The sequence below is a fragment of the Parasteatoda tepidariorum genome, chromosome 12 (assembly GCF_982258835.1).
Source record: "Parasteatoda tepidariorum strain Cologne lab strain chromosome 12, Ptep-v5.0, whole genome shotgun sequence".
Classification (NCBI taxonomy): Eukaryota; Metazoa; Arthropoda; class Arachnida; order Araneae; family Theridiidae; genus Parasteatoda; species Parasteatoda tepidariorum.
Window position 1 is genome coordinate 49477556 of NC_141766.1, and position 22943 is coordinate 49500498.

Below are 22943 nucleotides of genomic sequence, written 5' to 3' on the forward strand. Positions count from 1 at the left end.
CTTAATTATCAGGTGATACAATACAGCTTTATTGTTTTTACGTGGCTAAAACCGGTTTGCACTTAGGCAAATATCTCCCAAATTAGATCCAGGAGTTCACTTGTCTTCTGGATTGGGTTCAAAATTTGAAGTCTACGGAGTTGAACATTAGTAGTAGTAAACCCATAAATTTGGGTCGGCTGTTCAACGACGGTTATTATATTATAATATGATTTAATTGCAATGCTTTAAAGTGTTATCAAATTTTGTAAAATTTAGAAAATTGAAATGTTTAATTTTCTATTAATTTCTGATTACTTGGTAGCAGTTAGCACCCGGGATTTGCGAGCAATCAATCTATATTAACTAAATATTCCAATTATGAAAATAATAAGTTGATTTGAAATTCATATGCTATGTAGTTTTAAAAGTTCGCGCATTGTATACAAATTCCATAACAATATTTCCATAACAAAACAAGCAACCATAACAAAACAATATTTCCTGTTTTGAAACATATTGTACGAAAAAACAAAGATATGTCACCTTAACATTTAATTTAAACACTTCAAAAATCTGACCCAAATTTAATAAATTAATTTCATTTTGGAAAGACCTCAAAGATTACGCCTTTTGGGGATAATTATTTCGCCATTTATCATTCGGATTCCGTCAAAGCGTCTACCAAAATTAAACAATTTTTCACCAAATCTCGTCCGATGTCATTATGAAAGCTTTTCATAAATTCAGAAATAGTCAGTGGATGAGAAAAATTAATATAAGCTGCGTCAAAATCCGATTGCCCGAAAACAGATTAAATTTAATTAAACTCTCAAAAAACTGACTCGCTCAAAAATCAATTCTGATAATCGATAAAGTAGCAGTGATATGTTTACCATGGATTGAATATCTTTCTGTATTTCCCCTTTTGTGTGTAAATTATTACTGCCCTGAATCATTCAGTTTATCATCCTTCAGGTTGTAAATTGTTTCGTTTTCTGCAGAAAGTATTTTTTTAACCCTTAGGCAAACACTGGATACTTCTTTTTAATTTAAATCACTTTATATTGATGAAATGCTTGGCGTGGTATAGCTCTTTTGGTTCTTGCGTAATACAATTGAATAACTTTTTAACGCAAATTGTACACCAATGTCTTTATATATTTTTTGTGACGCTCTAAATACCAGTAAAAATATAAATCACTTTATATTGACCACTTTATATAAATTTAAATCACTTTATATTGACGAAATGCTTAGCGTGGTATAGCCCTTTTGGTTCTTGCGTAATACAACTGAATAACTATTTAACGCAAATTGTACACCAATGTCTTTATATATTTTTGTGACGCTCTAAATACCAGTAAAAATATAAATCACTTTATATTGACCACTTTATATAAATTTAAATCACTTTATATTGACGAAATGCTTAGCGTGGTATAGCCCTTTTGGTTCTTGCGTAATACAACTGAATAACAATTTAACGCAAATTGTACACCAATGTCTTTATATATTTTTGTGACTCTCTAAATACCAGTAAAAATATAAATCACTTTATATTGACCACTTTATATAAATTTAAATCACTTTATATTGACGAAATGCTTAGCGTGGTATAGCCCTTTTGGTTCTTGCGTAATACAATTGAATAACTATTTAACGCAAATTGTACACCAATGTCTTTATATATTTTTGTGACGCTCTAAATACCAGTAAAAATATAAATCACTTTATATTGACCACTTTATATAAATTTAAATCACTTTATATTGACGAAATGCTTAGCGTGGTATAGCCCTTTTGGTTCTTGCGTAATACAATTGAATAACTTTTTAACGCAAATTGTACACCAATGTCTTTATATATTATTTGTGACGCTCTAAATACGAGTAAAAAAATATTTTTGTATATTTTAACTATCAAAAACCGTCTAATAGTGACTAAAATATTTTTTACATTATCGGAGTTGTACTAAAATATAAAATCCAATAAAAGTGTTTAGAATTTTTTTTTCATTCATATTAGAAAGTATATCAGAACTTATTGAAAATTATTGAATTTGAAATTAAAGAAATTTCGATCTTGAATTACTGTTTTTTTTAGATCTGAGTAACTACAAATGAATGAAAATTTTTGTTTGGAGGATTTTTCCTTTAACGCAGAAAACGACACCGGTGTCCTTATGATGTATTTCATAACTATAAATTACTAAAATGTTAAATATATCTTTCCTCTATTGACTAAAATCAATACAAAATAAGGAAAAAAAGGTGAAACACAACTCGTCTTAAACAGATGGAAAAAAAATTGACATTCATTTGCAATTTATAGACTACAGTGCAAGAGAAATGATAAAGCATTAAGAAAAATAAACTTAGCTTGCACTAATTTACTTTCAGTATTATTGGAAAAACTACAAAAAATTTTTTCTTATTTCCTTTAACACATTGCTGACCAGTCACGAGTTAACTCGTGTTTTCGTGGCCAAGCGTTTTAAAATAGTCTCGTGGTAACTATTTTGAAAAGTGGGTGCTTTTCAAGTTTTACTATTTAATTCTCTACCAATTTATTATAACTTTACGAAATCCGATAAATTTTCAAAACTTGTGGGGCACCATTACACGTAGGTGATTGTTATACTTTTAATCATACGAAAAAGAAATATTAAAATTTGAATAATAAATAAAAAATTTTAAAGTTTATTTATATTGTTTTACTTCCACATCCGCTTTCAAAAGCAATAGCCGGGCAAATGAGAAATTTTCAGAAAAGTTGCCGATTAGCTATGTGTTAATAAAAAATTTCCTTTCGTTATCCTTATTTGAGTATACTTGAACATCGAAAATGGGAGTAAATCTTTACACCATAAGCAGTGGCGAAGAATACTTCTAATGTGCCACTACATCAGACACCAAGAAATAATCTGATGTTACGCTACACCACTTTTGGCGTAAAAAAGTTTTGATATTGAAATCTACTAAAATTGTTTGCCGTGCAGGATGGTAACCGGAAAGGTTGCCAACCTGCGGTACACATCACACAATGTAGAACGGCGAACAGAAACGTATTTACAAATGAAGTGGCACACAGAAACTAGTTTAAAAATAAATAAAAAGCAAAAATGTATTTAAGAATAAAGTAGTACCCAAAAACTTATTTCAAAATAAAGTAGCACACAGAAAATTATTTAAAAATAAAGTAGCTTAAAAATGAATAAAAAAAAGAAGGAAAGAAAAAAAAACAAAGCTGGCTTTAGAAAATTTATGTTGAATTTTGGACAGTTGTACCGACAGGTAATTGTCTAAATTTACCCTATTTGGATGGTAGATATTGTTATTTGTTTGGGTTAGCACATAACTGAAAAAAAATTCTTTATTGCGACATAATAAAATAATGTTATTGTACTTAAATTGTATTTTTAAGTATAACAATTATGCCCCAAAAAACATAGCTTCGAATTTTACGGAATTTTCGCAAGATTTTCTACTTATATTTAAAGTGATAGCAAAATTTTTATTCTTCTTCTCACATCATGAATTAAAAAAAAAATTGACCATCATTGACTTTATTAATAGGAAAAAGAGTCTTTACGACAAAATACTTTCATACCTCAAAGTTGGTGGTTTTGATACAACAATTTAGGTTTTAACCCGCAACCTAGCTGTTTTATGAAATACAATTTGTCGGTGCTATTTAGCCACAACTGGCTCTTGCGCTAATAACTCATAACTAACTAACCGTTACTACATCTACTTTGATCATCACTTCAATAAAAAAAAGATTTCTGCCAAACATTATAATTTAATTGTAATTTTACTCGAGGAAAACATACTCTAAAGAAGTAAAAATTGGCAGCCATGCCAAAAAACTTAATTTTGTTCGTGTTGTTAGGAACAAATATTGGATGGTTATTGGTATAAAAACAGCAAATTCAAAAGCTACATTAATTATTGTCTTATAATGAAATGTTTCAAGATATTCCTTTTTATTTTATGCATTTAAACTAATTGATTGAATTTTTAAAAATGCTTATCAACAAAAAGACCTAGATTTCCATTTTTTTTTATTTATTGTTTTCAAATCTCTTTCCCAAAATGCAAATTATTTAGTGTGCGCAAAAATATCATAATCAACCTATTAATAATATTTCTTTTGCGCTTCATGCTTGCAAAATGTTGGAAAAGTTATAAGTGGTACGCATATTTTTTCTTGCAGTGTTCTTTAAATGATTAGTCACCTTTGCGCTAAGAACTTGTCTATTATTTTCCTTTTTTTTCGTTTTTATTTTAATGACATGCATATTTTTTATCCCTATATTATTTGATTGCTTATATAGTCTTAATATTTGTTTTAACCTGTGTTGAGTGGAGCAGTATTGCAGAGATGCCAACTTGCTCCGGACAGCAAATATTAATTTTAAAGTGGTGGTTTATCAATTGTGATTCTTGGTTTAATAAATTCAGTTTAGTAGATTTTTATCCACCACTATTTTTAAATAATTCGTCTGCTTATATAATTCTCCACTTTATAATACTTAAGTAATGCTATATCATTTAAAAAGCAATCAAAAATAGTAAAATATTTGCAAAATTTACTTTGTAGCTGTTTACCGTTTATTTAATTATTTTGGCTTGTCCGGAGCAGTTGGCATCTCTGGTATTGCAGCATCTGGCTTTTCTGTCAAACCGCTCAACATTTATCGGCAGCCTGATAACTTGTAATTTTATTTAAATCACCTTCATGCGGGTGGAAGGAAAAGTGATATCTTAGATAATGATATCTAAATTAATTCTAAATTCTTTCTTCTTTCGGAATTCTTTTAAAAGCACGAAATTCTTAAAATAAAATTTATTTGAAAAAGCGTTGCACTGTCACAAGCTTGTCAAGATGCAGTACGGAAATTACCCAAGGATGGTTTGAAAATATTTATTTATTTAAAATAAACATTTTTTTAAACTGTCTTTCTCTAACTCTTATGCTATATTCAAAACATTACTTTATAGATAATAGTCTTTTAATATATTTAAGTTACTCGAATTACATTTTCTCTATTCTATATGGAACTATACTTTAAAAAAAACTTGTAAAAATCTTTTGCAGGGAACCATTAAGGTAAAAGTTCTCCATCAATCAATCACTTCATGAAGAACATACCTAATAATTTTATTTTGTTGCGCTTTAATAAAAAGACTTTCGTTCATTTTAACGGACGCAACCCGTTATTCAAAGTAAGATATAAATTGCTATTTTCAAACAAATCCATTAATTTCTACTCATTTACTCTTAAAGACGATGTAGGTACTTTTCCAATAACTTGGCGAGCACAATTTAATCATAGTGATCAGCTAAGCAGTTTTAATCATGAAGTAAAGGAACAATTTTTAAAAACTTTAGTGACTTTGGCTTCGTAATTTGAATTCTCCACTAACCAAGGATCTCCAAATTATCGACCAACTTCTAAAATAGATAGTTTCGGAAAAGAGTCTAAAAGTAATTAATGAGTGTCTAATTACACATCTTTGTGTCAAGTGCTTCATGTATATTTCAAAGAACATAAAGAGTAATTTCGTTTGCTTTTAATAATAGAGTAACGGAGATCTTGAGTTATCATTCCGTTACGCAAAATCAATGTTCTTGTAGAATTATGCTATGTTTAATATTACTCCAGTTTGAACGCCGTTGACTTTTATTATTAGAAATGTAACGTAATTTATATAATTTTCATAGAATCCTAACGAGAAGTTAAAAGTAACTGCTGCTGTTTAAACACGTGCTTAATCTACATATGTTATCTAAATTTACTGGCAAATATTGTTAATAATATTTGCAAAATGCATCGGATAATTTATCAGTAAATACGCTAGTTGCAGTGTATTCTTAACAATATGATTAAAAACAACTAACAAAGTTTAAAATAAAGATTTTATACAGTCTTCAGACATAAATTTGAGTTTAGAAGTAAGTTCTTTTAATTTTTTATTATGTTAAGTTGCTAATTAAATTTTTTAATTTAATGTGGTTCTAAGTCGGAGGACAATCATAAACTATAAAATTAAGGCCTGTTTATGCTGTCCAAGTTCATGAATTCCAGGATTTAGAGGAATTTCTCTGTCCAAGGAATTGGATGACTCCGCTGACACTACCAAAGTTCTTGAATGCCGCTGATTGGTTAGATGAAAAACTTACGCATGCCAAATGTCTATATTCAAGTTTATAAAAACCATACTTACATGAAGATAAAGTTACAAAATAAAATCGTAATTACACAAATGAATCCTAAGAGGCTAATTTATTTAGATTAAAACATATGAAAACAGACAAGAAAATGATATGATCATATGCCCACTCAGTGACGTCATGGAACTTTAGAAGTTAGTTATGGCAGAAAAAACTTGGAGGGAAAGAAGATCATGCTCTCATTAAAGGACATTTTATTTCATTACCAGCGATGAACAGCCGACGCAATTTTTGGGTTTAAGATCACTCACATTCAACTTCATAGCATTGTTATTTTCAACCTAATACAGAAGACAAGAGACCTGCATTTCCGTTACATGAAGAGGAAAACCACGAAAACTTCCCACAGTTAGCCAGGTGAAAAGGGGACTCTAACCCATTATCCCTCTACCACTGAGGCCGCTCAGAGGGTTTACCTTCTTTAGATAAACTTTGAGAGTCACGCTCCCAGGGTACCCTAGTGAATTGTCCTCCCTTCGATATCCTCTCACTTTTCTCCTGTCTCTTCCCCTTTGTCGCTGTTGCCAAAATTTACTGGTGAGGGCTTTTCGTTGTGTTCGATTACGCCCACGTGTTCGCTGTGCATGGAGACCCGTGTCCCCGGAAAAGGGTACGTCTTGGTACCCCAATTCACAGTAACAAAAGCTCCTTTTATGTTAAGTGAGATTTCAAGAGAATGTTTTCCCTCCCGTTTTGCATGTTTAATCCTGTTTATTTTTTATAACTGTTGTCGATCTATATTTTCGAAATCCATGATCACGATCTGATCTGTATGTGGTTTGTTACTGTTGTTATTTTATGCCACTAGCCAATGCCAGGAAGGCAGAGGGTGTGTTTTTAATTTCTTCAGTGGCGCCACCTATGTCCAAGAGTAAGATTTCCCCCCACACATCACAGTCCGTTTTACAGAGAGGACCCAATCATATTCCATTCATTCACCTACAAATCGTAATTTTGAACTAAGCTATCAATCTCCAATTCAGTACCCCTAGAGGCATTGATTTGTTATGGAAACTTGGAGGACTTTGCGGCCCCGACAGATTTAACGTGCACCTGTTATCATTTACAACTCGGGGGAACCGAACTCCTGTTCTCACTAACATGAGCCCAACGTCCTACAAACCATGGTATCAAGCACTTTAGTTTTTAAGAGGTAAATTAACCTTTTAGTTAGTAATTTGTCCAAGAGTTTGCCTTACAATGTAAGTAAGGATATAGGTCGATGGTTTTATTATTTTTGAGAATCGTTACCTGGTTTTGGAATTAGAACTCTAGTAGAGGTTTACGAGATGGTAGGGAAATGGTTGAGTTCATAACATTTGTTAAATATGTCTGTAAACCATTTAGAATTTATTTTATACATAGTTTTAACTACTTCTGGTTTCTGCCCATCTTGAGCCTAAAACTTTATTGTATTCTGATATACATATTGAATTTCTATTTCTGTGACTGGTTGTTCAAGAATAATATCTGTAGCCGCCGGTAGGGGAGTGTCCTGGCCATATACAAAATGATATTTAAGAATGGCTTCAATTGTTTTTACTTGGTTTTTTGTAAATTATCCGTTAGGTTGCATAATTTTCTGTATTACTGGTCTTCTAATATTTTGTCTCTAGCTATATAGTAACTTGGGCCAAAGCAGTTTTGAGTTGTAAATTTTTCTAAGTAATCATGAAGTTTATTCTTCTTAGTTTTATTTGTAATTTTTGTATAAGACTTTGTCCTTTTTGTTGTTAGTCAACATTTTTATTCCTATTTGGGGATCACTCTCGCTCTGATAGCTTCTTCTTTTTGCTCAAAGTATTTATCTTCGCACAGACAACCTCAGTATTCACTGTTTCGTGCTTTCTTTATAGGTTTTAGCTACCCTCTTTTTTTTAATCATGACAGAGACCCACAATACCCTCTTATAGACTAGAGGTGAAAAGATCAAAGTCTTGCCTTGTATTCATTGTGATTAGCAATTCCTTTCTTTCTTTGACAATATTCCTGAGTCCCACGAAAGGTTAAAAAAAGTTTAATTCAGAAATCTGATTTTCGGAAGGATTGACTCTCAGAGGCAGTCCTTAATATAATCGTAATCAGTCAATAGCGACTCATGGTTTCAAAATACTCCATATACCAATAACAAATACCAATAAGTGGGCCCCGTACAGCTGTTAGCTGATCCAACTCTCCACAATGGTTAAATCGGCAATGAGTTTGGATCGTTTATGACATCCATGTTCATGAAGTCAATAAATTCAATGATCTGGCATCCCATCTCATCATCTATAGAACCCCTAGGGTAACTCTTGGCATTAAAGTCATCGTTGATGATTATAGGCAGACAAAAATAGGTCTCTAGTTAGTACGGCAACTCGCCATTTGATGCAACAAGGTCTACAAAAAGTGGAAAATAGGCAGAGATGACGTAAAATTTTATATCCTGGCATTTAATTTCAATGATTACCCAATTTATTTAGATAACGATTAAGAAATAATTGATTATTTTAAGAACGAATATAATGGCTTAGGGTGTTATCTGAAAATGTCATAATATTAATTGAAATCTGTTTTCCTCTAATTTGATTTTCCATATTATAATATGATTCACTCATTGCTCTTGAAAATATACTATATTGGGAAATTAAATAAATTGAATGTTGATAGTTTGCTTGTCTAGATTGATTTAAGTTAATGTGCGCTATCTATAGAGACATTTGTGATTCATCTATGGATAATTATTTTTATAACTTGCTGGTATTCCTAATTATAGCTTTCACAATGCTTCATCAATTCATATTAGTACTTAATACTTGTCGGTACTTTCATGTGTTTTTTTTATATGGATTCCAAAAAGATGTTTCTTGGTATTCCAGGGAATGAACTAGCTGACTCAGCTGCCCGATCTGCCACATCCGTCTTAACATTATCCACATCTTTCTCTGACATGAAGCTACATATTCGAAAGTTTATAACATCACTATGACAACAACAATGGGACTTCAAAGTTTTCAATAAATTGCATAGCATTAAATCCGATTTGAACAATTTGCCAGTGCTGCGCTTTCATAGTAATGACGTAAAGCTAACCCGCCTCTGAATCGGTCACACCCGGTTAACACACCTCCATTTACTGTTTGGAGAGCCTCCTCCGCCTTAATGCAGTACTTGTAGCTCTCCTCTCACAATTCATCATATTTTAATAACGCGTCCCATGTTTTACCAAACTCGTTTAACGTTTTTTGGGAGATCTATTTTATGCAATCAAGATTTGTTGGATGACATCCATCATCCTAGCTTTTTTGCGTATTTACGTGCTGTTGGTATTTTTAGCAGCATAAAAATGTTTCAACACATTTACAGTTTTATACCATTTTGTAAATATCTTACTACCTTCGTACATTTCACTTAGTGCGTTTTATGCTCTACTCATACCTTTTATCTGATTTTATTTCTACCATTCATCTCGTTTTATTCACTTACTAGTACTTCTTTATCAGTTATAATTAGGCTGCAATTAAATTTTGTATGCATTTAGGCTTTTGAACTGTTTTACCTTATTGTTTGGCGCAGCATGTCCTAATTTGGACCTTGTGCCACAAAGACCTACATTTAATCAATCTATCAATCAACCAAAAGTTATTTGGGCATGTAAAGATCTCATTCGGATAAGTATCTTGTAGACTAAAATGAACGACAGGAGAGAGATTGTTCTCGTCTTATAGTATTGAAGAATGTTGTTTACAATATGCTTTATGAATTATGCTTAAGTGCAATTTTAATTTTTTTCTTTCTCTAAAAACAATTTTATTTCTTTCATCCTGATCCTACTCGTCCAACAAAAATGAAATGACTATTTTATGCATAGTTTTCATCCAGTATGATAACTACGTAAAAATTTAATGCAGCCACAAGAGTTTAATACAAATTAGAATTAGACATTTTACTGATAGAAAATTTTATTTTGAACTGTACACAGTCACAAAATGCTCTACTTTTATATACATATCAATGGTAATAAATATTTACATTTATATTGCATTTAAAAAAACAATAGTTTAAAATATCATAAGGTCATCAAGCACACGAAATAAATTTTAGCACTATAAACAACAATAAATATTTGCTATATTTCAAAAGAAAAACTTATTCTTTTAATTTTTATTTAAATTAGTAATTTGTCATAACAATTTCAAGCTGCCTTGGAAACTTTTGACACATTTATAAAATGTTTCCTAATTACATAGAAAACAAAAATTTAAAAAATAATATACTAAAGTAAGAAATCTGTATAAAACTTTTCATTAAAATTGCTTATAAATAATTTATATTAGATTCTAAACTCAGAATTTAAAACATTACAGCTGATGAGAGGGTTAAAGTATTGCAAGATTTACTTCCGTTTAATTTTTTTAATCATTAAATTCACATTTTATTTAGAAAAAGTATTTGTATAGAATCCCATCTTGCTAAAAACTGATTTAAATGTAACTGTGAAAGAATGTAACTGTGCATTAAACTATTTCGAACATACTCCTATGGGGTATGTTTGAAATAGTTTAATGCAACGGTTAACCAAAAAGTTCATAATACACAACAACATTTACGAGATAAAAAAAAAATACGTCTTTAATAATTAAAGTTAAAAGGCATGATATATTGTTTTTGGAATATTTTTTCCTTAAAGTAGTTGTAAAAATTTTTTTGAAACCTCTGTAGTTACTTTTAATAAATTGGACACAAAACACAGAAAAAACTTTTAAAACATCAACACATGCAAGAGGAGCATAAATAAAGCGTATTTTTGCAGAAGCACAAAAATATTAATGTTTTTTTTTCCAACCATACACAAAGCCTTATGATTAAGCATTAAAAAGAAATGTTTCAACTTTCATAATGCACAGCAAAATGGAAGTATTAGTGGATATAAATAACTAATGAAAATTTTTTAATGGAATGAATTAACCTGCATATAAATTTTATAAAACATATATGACATGGTATTCAAATGATTAGAAACAATGAAAGTTGGAGACATATCTGACACGAACAGTTAATGTGACATTTTTACAGCAAATGTGTGAATTCTTTTTTTTTTCCTAAGAAGTATACAATTAAGTACACATCTTTGCTGGAATGCCATTGGATCTAACAAGCGCTATCGCAAAATCATGACAATAAAATTTTTATCCTTAAATATAACTTCTTCTCACCACTCTGGACTTTACACACCTTTCACTTTCTAACTTTATTGGAGTTGTGAAAGATTTTGTAATCAGAACAAAAATAAGTTTAAGTTTATGGTTGACAATGTGACAAACGTGATGATTAACGTACGCGTAATGATTCAAGGGTGTGACGGATCCATTGGACGTGCTCAAACGTGTGATGGTATTTTCTTTGCTTGCCTGCACTTGGACATGTTACTTTTTGACTGCTTACTCCTAAAACGTACCATTTGTCGTTGATATTACATAGCAATGGACTTCCTTCGGCTTCGTCACCCTGAAAGAAAAATCGAGAATGTTATATTGATTATTTTCAGAGTGCTCATTAAATGATCAACTATTTGAAGAAAAAAAAATTCTGATTAGGAAACCAAGTTTTTATTCTCAACAAATTTCAAAATTAGTTTTGAAATTTAATGTTAGTTTGAGATTAGATTTTTCCACCAGCTGGCATCACCAGTTAAAAAGACTACAAGACAATGTTTTCAAAGTTACCACCGTTTGCAGTAACAACAAGACTTATTCTGATGACAAAACTACTGAATTCAAGAGCAAAATTTTCTGTTGGACTAGTCTGACCATAGAGATTAAATATATCAACGCGCACATTACGATAATTTTTGTTCTCATATAACTACCACGTGACTGCAGAGTGAATCAAGATAATTGAGAATTTTTATCACTAGTTTCTTCGTGTTATTTCAATGGAAAAAATTAAAAGTATAAAATCTTAGAATTTGATGATTTACTGCGTCGCAAATGGCGGCAAAGAATAATTTGTTATAAGAGGACTTGATGCATTTCACAGGGAAGTTAATTTAACACTGTGCGGAAATACAATTGTACTATTTATTATATAAATGAACTTTTAGAATTTTTTTCTTTTCCTAAAAACATTACATTAATCCCGATTACAAAATACAAAAATAACTCAGTTATTATATGATCTAACAATATTACAAAAACATTACACAATATGTTTTGGAAAACTATTGAATCAAAAGTTTTATAAAAAGATATATAACCATTTCTAAGACCATTCAAAAATTACTCTTCTTTATCGTGTACAGTTTACGCTTATTAAAAAAAATGGAATTCATTATTAATTCTTAATCTAGCAAAGTTATTGTCGAAAAATGATCAAATAATTTCATTGTTCCGCCAATTTTAAGTTCCTGCAGCTCTTAACTTTCTTTCGTGGCCCTTATGAGTAAAATCACAAATCTATTAAAAAAGAGACCTCATCTCAACTGTCACGATGTTTATCTGCCGAAATCACGATGCTTAAGTAGGCAGCGGCTTTGTTTTATTTGTATTACAGCTCTATGGTTCTTACAAGAGCAGAAAACCTTTAAAGTAAGTAGCACTAATTTTTGACGAACCCTAATTTTGAATGTTTATAAAGATAAACTAATTAATTTCCTAAGTATCAATCCGTTTTTCTTTAGTTGATTTTTCATTTGGTACACTCGCTGTTTAATTCTTATATTTGTTTATGTGCCAATTCAATCGAAGTCACACATCTAGTATTTTTGTTTTAATAAGAAACTTAAAAATTCCTCGTAAGGCCACGAAGTTTGATTTAACAGGAAATAGTCAAATTTTTTTCAGGCGTCGGAAATCTCGATGCTTTTTAGCTAATCTATATATCCTTCTTAATTTATTCGGAAAAATATTTTCCTCCAATCGTATTCTTGGCGAAGACAGCCTATAGGCATTAGAGTTTATATAATTCATAAATAACATGCTTTAACTCTGTTAACGATAAATATTATACTCGTACATATGCCTTATCAATAATTCTCCAAATTCATTTGCCATTTAATTATTTATTCAAACCAATATGTTATTCGATACCTAAAAATGAATATACCAAATGTCATTTATAATTTCTCTGAAATTCAATGGTATTTTTCAAAAGCTTTTCGAAAACTTTTTACCCAACAGTAAAATTAAGGAGAAACTTTTTTTTCACGCTTTAATTCCTTAAGTTATTGTATAAAAATTCAGTTTGCTTGACAAATGACCTATTATGGATAAAAAGCAATATGTTTTTCTTTTCTCGAAAGTTACTTAACCACTAAATTATCCATAAAATGTTCTTCACTTTAAATTGATTGCGCCTAAATTTGATTGATTCAAATTCCTTATTATATCAGCCTTATTATCAGCCAAACTCGCTTGACTCGTCAGCAATTGCTGTTTGGAGAGCCTTCATCCCAATGCAATACTTAAAACATTTCACTACCGATCATGTTTTAATCATCTACCAGTGTTTTTAACAGATATTGTCTCACCTTTTTTAGTAGTTCTATTTTATCTTTGGAGGCTTTGTTAGGTGACTTTCATCATCCTAACATTTTATTGGATCTACGCGCAATTGTTGTTTTATATTGCATATAGCTTCTGTTTAATAGCCCTTACCATTTTCATTGGGTATCATCCACTTATGGGTTTGTTGGGTACTTTATTCACCATTTAAGTTTACCCTATTTTAGAGTATTCACCATTTTATTTGATTTTATATATGTATTTTACTTAAAATGCTTCTGTTTTTATTCACTTTCGAAATCACCTGCTTTATCATGCATTTTACTTAAGAATTATTTTTAAAACTTTTCGTCTGCTGTAGCATGTCCTAGTTTGGAACTAGTGCCATTAAACTCTACGTTCAATTCCAGTCTTATTATTTTATCAATACTAAAAAACAATTTAATATCATTCTTGTGAGCTGCTATGGCTCAATGAATTGAGCTTTCGCTTCCCAATGAGGCGGCCTTGGATCGAATCCCAGCGGTGGATGGTTTATTCGAATTTTGCTTTCAGCTCGCACGGCCACATTGCTGATATAAAATATCCTCAGTGGTAGATGGATCGCGAGTTAGAATCTCCTTGTCTTCGGGGCAACCGTGGGAGGTTTTTGGAGTTTTCCTCTCCATGTGAGTTAGTTCCAACAAAAAGTGCTGTAAGAAGGCTAGTTTGTTCCAGGAGTTTCCTTGTCTTCTGGATTGGTTTCCAAATTACAAGACTACGGAGTTGAATATTCGTAGTTGTAAACTTAGATTTTGGTCTGCAATTTAACAAAACTAAATAAAATAAAATAAAATTCATTCTCATAATATTCAGAAAACTCCCGTTTTTGTATCTGAATTTAAAAAAATGACGTGCTTGTTAAAACATTGATAGAAGTCGTCAATTTTTATATGCAATTTTTAATAACTGTTGAGAGAAATGAGGTTAAAAACGATTCCTGCTCTGAAACTTTTTATCTATCAATTTCTATATGGAAATTTAACAGGCAGTTCCTTTATTAAACTCCGAGACATTCGCTAATTTAAAGAAGATTGCTTGAAAAATGTGCTAACAAAATTACTGACTTAATTATTGCAACAAGAATGCATTAAGAAAGAAAAATATGCTGAATGATAGAAGGAGTAAAACCAAAATTTATTTACCTGACAATCTTCATCTTCCATAACCTCATTTTCGACAGCGCAAATTAATCTTTGACCTGGAGATGAACTATTTGCGGAATCTGTGCTGCAGTTATTACCAGTTATTTTGAGTTTTACTTCAAAAAGGTGATTTTCTGAAAGAAGATAAAATACATTTATTACAACACTTCGAAACACTAAGAACTACTGTAAACGAGAGAGTTAAAAATATTTAAATAAATAAAGTTTGACTATCGAAGAAAGTTTTGAAGATTTATTTGTATTAAATATTACATTCGGATCTCTGAGATGAAAAATACACAGAATTACGCTAGCGATGTCAGTAATCTCTCCGCATCAATTTTTCTTTTTCAGTCAGGCTTAGTTAACTCCTAATATCTTGGATCTATGCATGTTTTAAATTTTTTTTTTATTGTGTTAAAAAAGATTATAAAATTAAATTCCTATACACCTATTTGGATCAATTTTATGCAGAAAACTTTGTAGCATGCACTTAACGTTTTAATGTTTTTTTTTCTATGTACTCTTTAAACAATTTTATGTATTTTACGAACATAAAAGGCTTGTGGTAGCCCAATGGTTAAAAAATCGGGCTCCGGTCCCTGGGTTCGAACCCCGACTTCGGTAAGACCTACCGAATACAAGCGATATACGTGCTCGTAAAATCTGTGGAATCAAATGTAGTGTGGTGGGTTACTGAGCAGTACTTTGGGAACAGGGATCTGGAGAAAATGAATACTTTGAATTTAGATTTTAAACTTTCTTAAAATTTTTCATTGTCTAACAATTTTGACAGACGAGAGCAAAACCAAATAAATTTTTAAATTTTTTAGTGGAGAAATTTTTATGCAAATTTTTACTGGCGAACATTTTTTTTCGTGTATTTTATTTCTCAAGATTTTTTAAGGGATCTTGGATATTTTCACAATTCTGATTTCAGCTCTAAAATCGGTTTTTTCACCCCAAGCTACATTTTTTAAATGATAATTTTAGTCTATTTCTTTGTCGAAATGTACAAGTTTAGAAGCGCTACATACAACAAAGGGTCGCATAAATGTTGCGGCAAGTTTTTTGAGGTGTGATATCATTAAAATTAAAATTGTATAGATACCCATGCCCGGAAATGTAGTCATGTGCCGCTAGGAACGCTTCTCTATTAAGAATTCTTCTCTGTTCAGAATCTTCGTGTTAATTTGAACTCGTCATAATAGGTAAGTGCCTCAAGCCGCGTTTGAAGCCATTTCCGGGCATGGGTAATGGCTATTCCTACGCCATTTTAATCTTAATGTGTTGCAACTGTGGCGTTGCGGTCTGAAATGCAAAGTCCGGACTATGAATCTATGACGTTGGACTACGTAGCTTGCAGCCGGTAATTGACGTAAACCTCATACCTGAATGGAGATATGCGTGAAGGGCGAAATCAGTAAAACGCGCACAGTATGTTTTGGATATAACTTGGCCGCATCCTCACAGCTTGCTCTCTCTCCCCGTCGGTTCTAGCTAGCAGTCCGGCATGTTCTCGCCGGTTACCTTTTCGCAGTTTATTTCTGTGCTACTTCAATGTTAAAGTGGTTAAGTTTTATATATGTTAGAATGTTAAATTTACAAGTTTCCTAGATGTTAATAAAGATAGTTATTTATTTAAACTTAGTGTTATTTATGAAGAAACCTATAACCCGTTCTCGGAAACATTTTCATGTGGAACGCTTTCCTAGAGTTACATTTCTTTTTAGAGTTTAAGTGGGGACTCTAACAAAGATACCAAACAACCCCACACAACATTTACGCGACGCGTTAAATGTAACGTTTTTAAACGATAGACTAACATTGTCATTAATAAAAATTGCAGCTTTAGGAGCAAAACTAATTTCAGATTAAAAATTCCCACACCCGGCTTAAACGATATCAAGTATTTGTATTAACTAAAAAAATGTTCTTCAGTCTTTTTTTGTAAAAGCATACAAACAAAAGAAAAAAATATCTAAAACAATTTTAAGTTTTAAAACTTTTGCACTATGATTAAAATTGTAATTATTTAAGGTTAACTTCTGCAGGTTCATAAAAAAGTGCTTACTTCTTGTACTCCATCGTAACGTATTGCAAGGAATGCCAGCTAAAGAATAATTGTGACCAGGAAGACAAGATGGCCGAACGTAATCGGATCCATTGATTGATTGCTCCAATTTCAAGATTGATAAAACTCCTGACCCTATCGGAGATTTGACCATTCCCGTTATTCTTGATTCTTGATCAAAAGGAGATTTCGAAGATAATCGAACAATACCCATTTTGGCGACCCAGTTGGCGTGAGGATCCCTAAAAATAAAGTTTTATTTCTATTGAATGTAAATTATTTAAATACCGTATTAATAAAATTCGTAAATATCATTTGTTTTAAAATAATGCTCTTTTCGAGGTTTATTGATGGATACCTGCAAAATTATGAGTTTAAAAGTATTTTTTAAAAAAATGCAATTAATTAAAGAGATAATCAATTCAAAGATAATTCCAAGTGATTTTTGAATTCAATTAAATGCACATGTTTAATGCTTAGTATAACTTGTTAACATTAAAACATTAGTATAAATATACTTTAATTTAATGATCTTGTATCTCTCACTGCCCTAGTTCTGTATTTCTAAGAGACTTCTTTTTTTAATCTTTCTGTCTATATATAAGTTATTTTTTTAGCGTTTACTAGTTGGTAATGCCAATCCCGCTCCTATGAATTTAAACGTTACACTTAATTTAATTTCAAAAAACTGACTACTTTGAATAACTTATTCTAGAACTCAATCTTAATGGTTCAATGGAGTTACCTCAAATATCGTTATTAATTAGTGCAGACAATATTTTTAGTTACGAAATCAGACACTGAAACGCATTTTCTTTAACAAACATGCATTTGAGTCCTAGAACGTGAAGATCCACTCATTAGACCAAGAGTTATTTAGGATGGTCCACTACCAGCGATTAAAGAAGAGTTTTGAACAAGCCAAGCCTATTTATTGAATGTTAATTTTCATAAAACACTTCCTGTAATTTTGATTGTTTCTTGTATAAAGAAAGCAAGATTTATTTACTAAGTAAGTCTTAACATAACAAATTGAAATTCAATTTGTTATGTCAATACGCGATAGTAATAGGATTCGAATTCTCAAATGCATGAAGGCGCAAACGCAAATAAAACAATTAAAAACGTAACTAAACACTGATTGATTATCAAGAAAAAAAATTTGTAGTTGAACTCTAGAACTTATAATTATAATTTTGTTTGCTTGCTAAATTTTTTTCGAAAAAGTTTTCACAAAAAGCAAACATTGTGTTTTGTTTTAAAAGCAAACATAATTAACCGTTTTAAATTCAATTGATCGAATTAAAAAAAAATAGTGACTATAAAGTTTCTTCTTTAAAAAAGTCGTCTTTTAGTGGCTTCGTTTGCCTAGATGGCAGCACCATCGAATTTCTCGTCATATCAGAATATTATTGGATTTGTTTTTTCCCCTCTTAATCAACTCTTTGCGGTGAAATAATGACATGAGGACACCACACACATTCTAGTATTGCAGAAAATATTATTGAATAGTTTTCTTTCTCTGTCTGTTATCTTCACACAAAAACGTAAGATAAAGTTAATTAATTAGATATCATCAATTTAAGAATTAATCAATTTCATGATTATGTGATGAAAAAAAAAATTACATTCTAGTGCAAGTCATTTTTGAACGCTATAATAATAATTCATTAAAAAAAAAAACTTATTTAAAAGAAAAAGCTATTTTTAGTACTACACGTAAGTTAAAAATTTTTTTGAATTCATTCAATACGATATTTTAACAATATTTTATTTCTAAGACGTGTTACAATGTCGGTGCTTTGAAGCAAAACCTAGTTAGTTAAAATTAACCTTATTAATTACTTTAAATCGTTAATACAATAAATAAATTATGGTTAACTTCGGCAATACTATATATGTTAAGACGTTTGCCTTCTTTATGTTATAAGTCTCTCACGATCTTGATGTGAAATTGTGCTGTCCCCCTTTTTTGTGGTACCACAGACGATTTAGACTCTAGCGTAATTTAAATACATTCATCTAAGAAAATTGTAAAAAAATACAATAGAAGAATTAAAAAATTTTTTGTATGACATGCGAAAACTGAGCAATAATTTAATATTAATGTAATGACGATGAAATGTAATTAAACAATTATTTTGTAAGAAGATGTTCGAAATCGTAACCTCTAGTAACATTAGAAAGTTCCCGCTGCTTGTGAAACAGGTATAAAATAATCAGAGGTATTAAAATCTTAAATTATTTCTGTTAATATAGCAAACCATTCTTGCTTATACTACTACTGTTAATTCTTTACGAGGCAAAATGCAAATTCCTTTACACCATCTTTACTTTCTATAATACAATTTTATTGAATATTTTTATTACTCAAATATAACTTGTAATCTTAGGTTTTTAATTTTGCATAAAAAAATGCTATTATGGTTTGATGAAAACCGTTGGAAAAGTGCCATTGAAACACTTTCTGTTATATCATAAAAGCGATAGTTTGAAATTTAATTAGAAACTTAAAATTTCCTTTTTTCTTTATAAAGTTAGAAAAAGCTTGGAAAAGTCAATATGTCATATGACAGGTAATATTGAAAAATCTCGTGAATGCGCGTTTGTTTTAGTCCTTTGACACAGATGAGACATCGGTGTGCCTATTATATATTTTTTATCAGGGGCTGTAATTACAAGCAAAAATGTTATTCGGGACTTTTTAATTATAAAATTCAGTCTAATAGTTACCAAAAAAAATCTGTTAGATTACAGGAATTATATTAAAATATCAAAGAAAAAGTAGTTCGAATTTTTCTTTTCTTTTATACTAAAAAAATTATCAATAATTGATTTTGCAAATTAAAGAAATTTCAACTTCTGTTTCTCTTAGATCTAAATAACTGCTGATTAGAAAACAAATATTGTTTAGAAGTGAGTTATGCTTGAAAGATTTTTCCTTTAAAGCAGAAAAACACACCAGTGTTTTATGCTGTATTTCCTAACCATAAATTATTAAAATGCTAAATGTAATATTTTTGAATTAAATTAATGCAAAATAATGAAAAGAGTAAAAAAGATGTGTTTGGAAAATATTCTTCGTCAAAAGGTTTAAACAGGTATTAAATAACAAGTATTAAATAACAAGTATTAAATAACAAGTATTAAATAACAAGTATTAAATAACAAGTATTAAATAACAAGTATTAAATAACAAGTATTAAATAACAAGTATTAAATAACAAGTATTAAAATGCTATACTTATTGAACTAAATGTTTTGAAACAAACAAAAAAAACTAATTGCGAAATTAAAAAATAATACACTACCCTTCAAAACAAGCTGTCGTTGTCAATATCCAATCGTCAGATATTAGCGTAGCATCGCATGCGTATTCGTCGTCCTTAAAAAGGGCAACTTGCCACGGCCATTGTCCATGCACAGCTCCATATTTTCCTTCTGGCAAATTGAGTGAAAAACTCCTTGCCACTCTTGAAGAATGAGCTGGTCTCAAACCACAAGCTAAATTAAATAAGTAAAGTCAGATTGAGCAAAACATTTTTACATCTTATTATAAAGAATAAATAGTTAATACGAGGGCTGTTTTTTCTAAGTTAAAATTTGAAAATAAGAACCAAAGGAAAGAAAATTTTGATGAAGCAAATTTATTTTTTGCTTCTACATACGTTTCTCTTTTCTTTCAAAATAGTTGCCAAGTTTTCTTAAACTCTTATCATGCCTTACAACTAGATTTAGAATACGTTCTTCACAAAAACTTGCCGCCCGCTCCGACAAACATCTTCAAATAAACGAACCTAAACCCGAATGTTTTCATTGTAGGGAACCACTCAATATTAAATATATTTTAACCCAGTGTAGCAAATTTAAAAGCCAAAGACAACGCCAGTTTGGTTGCTTTAATCCAGCATTGACTTTATTTATTAAAGATAAACCTAAAATAACATTTTTAATTACCCCTGGAACATTCATCTTTAGAAATTGATTTAGCTTTAACTCATAGTAGACTGATTTTCATAAACCAAGTTAAAGGTTCGGTCTGCTCCAATAATTCTTAACTAATTACGTGATAATCCTATCATTAGATGAAAATTTATAAAGTTGTTTCATTTTTTATTTATTTTCCGCATTGCATATATTTAATCTTATGTTAGGTATCTGTATTTAATTTTAGAACCATCATTGAATTGCCAACCCAATTTCGGGTTTATGACTTTCAATGTTCACCTCCATAGCTTTGTAATTTTGAACCTATTCCAGAAGACAAGAGAACTCCTGGATTAAGTATTGGAATAAATTTGCTATTCATGGAGGATTTTTCGATGAAACTCCCATTTGCTTTACACGGAGAGGAAAACCGCGACAACCTCCCATGGTTAGCCCGATGGCAAGGGAACTCTAACCCATGATTTGTATACCAATGAAGATATTTTGCATCAGCATTGTGGTCGAGCCGGTTGAGGAATTCGTATCTACCAGCTATAGGGATTCGAACTCGGTTCACCTTATTGGGAGGCGAACGCTCTATCACCTAAATAATCACGTTTCTAAGTACCTGTATAGCCGTATTCTAATTTTAAGAGGCTAATTTCTATTTTTACATCTACTTTTTAATAACATTTCTGCTAAAAAAATCACAAAAATCACTATGTTATATTAATGTTGACATTTTGGTGACAATGCTTCGTTGTAAAATCTAAAACAAATTTCCTTACCACTTGCACCACATTTGACGTACACCACATTTTGACTGTCACATGATACTTGGACAAACCTGAAAATATATGAATAATTCTTTAAAAAATGCGTGTTATTACATGGGATTTGGAAAAAACATGGGATGCATGAAAGTTATTACATGGGATGCATGAAAATTTAACAAAATTAGGAAAGAGGGGGACAATTGTTCTTAGGCATGGAGCTGCTGCGAGCCCAACCGAAATTTCTTAAAAAAATTATGATGCATATTAGCTAATTTTTTAAAAAAAAAATTCAGAGAGTTTATGTCCAAAAAAATTACAATCTTGTATAAAGGATCTTCAAAAATTCTGCAAAATGTGAGAGGTTTTCATGATCCCACGAAGAGGCCCGTAAAATCCTTGTTCAGCTCTGGATGTAGTCCATTTTCTTCTTCCTCCACTGCACTGCAGCTTTCGTGGGCCCAGCATAGACATACCTCAAGGAGGTATACTGTCTTGAAACAAAACAGAATAGTGCTACTATTAAACGTTATTGTCTGTTTAGGTAGGAATCTTTAGTAAACGTATAAACTGGTTTAAATATAATTTTTATAAATCTAATGAGCAATAAATGAGGATAGCTTAAAAACAAGAACACAATAGAGAACAGGCACCAAGCTTATCTACACGGGTGCTGTGTATTAACTGAGGGAACAAAAATACCAAGCAAAGAGCTGTGCATGCATATGGAGCTACCATTCTAAGGTAAGGTCTCTTAGACCCATGTTCTCTGATAAGATTCTATTTTTTTGATGTCTTTTAAAACTCTTCTGAATTTTTTAATCGAATTTTAGAATATCCTGTTTACCATAATAAATAAATGTATTTCAGAAGCAAGAAACTAGAAAATATTGAATGCTCCATGATTTTTTATTTCGAGAATCACTCTGCCAATTTAATAACTAATAATTTACCAGGCTTTCTTGGCTTTGATTATTTCAGAGTATTAACTTCTAAAGCTTCATACAGTGATATCGATGATTTTTCATTATGAATCAGTTTTTATAAAATGCTATAAAGCAATTTTTAAAAAAAAAATGCAATTATACTTATTACAGTTTATACTTACGTTACACTTGATGCTAAAGGGTCAAGTAGCTGAACATATTCTGTTTCTACAGCATTCACATCTTTTTTCATTTCAACATTTTCAGTTACTCTGGAAAATAACATGTTTAGTCAAACGTAACAACCAAAATGTCAATAAGTTTTTTTTTTTTTTAATTTTTACCCCTTCATCTTC

At 30.7% G+C, this 22943-nt stretch overlaps 1 protein-coding gene across 4 annotated transcripts in view; it reads right to left on the minus strand.

Moving 5' to 3' along the window:
* Positions 1-10145: 10145 nt before the first annotated feature.
* Positions 10146-22943, minus strand: part of LOC107455346 (atrial natriuretic peptide-converting enzyme) — a 411323-nt gene continuing 398525 nt past the window's right edge. For all 4 annotated transcript variants that reach the window (XM_071188087.2, XM_071188086.2, XM_071188085.2 and 1 more), the window contains 6 exons: positions 22770-22859; positions 21677-21735; positions 20273-20465; positions 16962-17203; positions 14888-15021; positions 10146-11709 (listed from right to left, as the gene is read on the minus strand). In XM_071188087.2, coding sequence (XP_071044188.2) covers positions 11533-11709; positions 14888-15021; positions 16962-17203; positions 20273-20465; positions 21677-21735; positions 22770-22859 — 895 coding nt within the window. In that variant the 3' untranslated portion in view covers positions 10146-11532. The remainder of the gene's footprint in view (positions 11710-14887; positions 15022-16961; positions 17204-20272; positions 20466-21676; positions 21736-22769; positions 22860-22943) is intronic.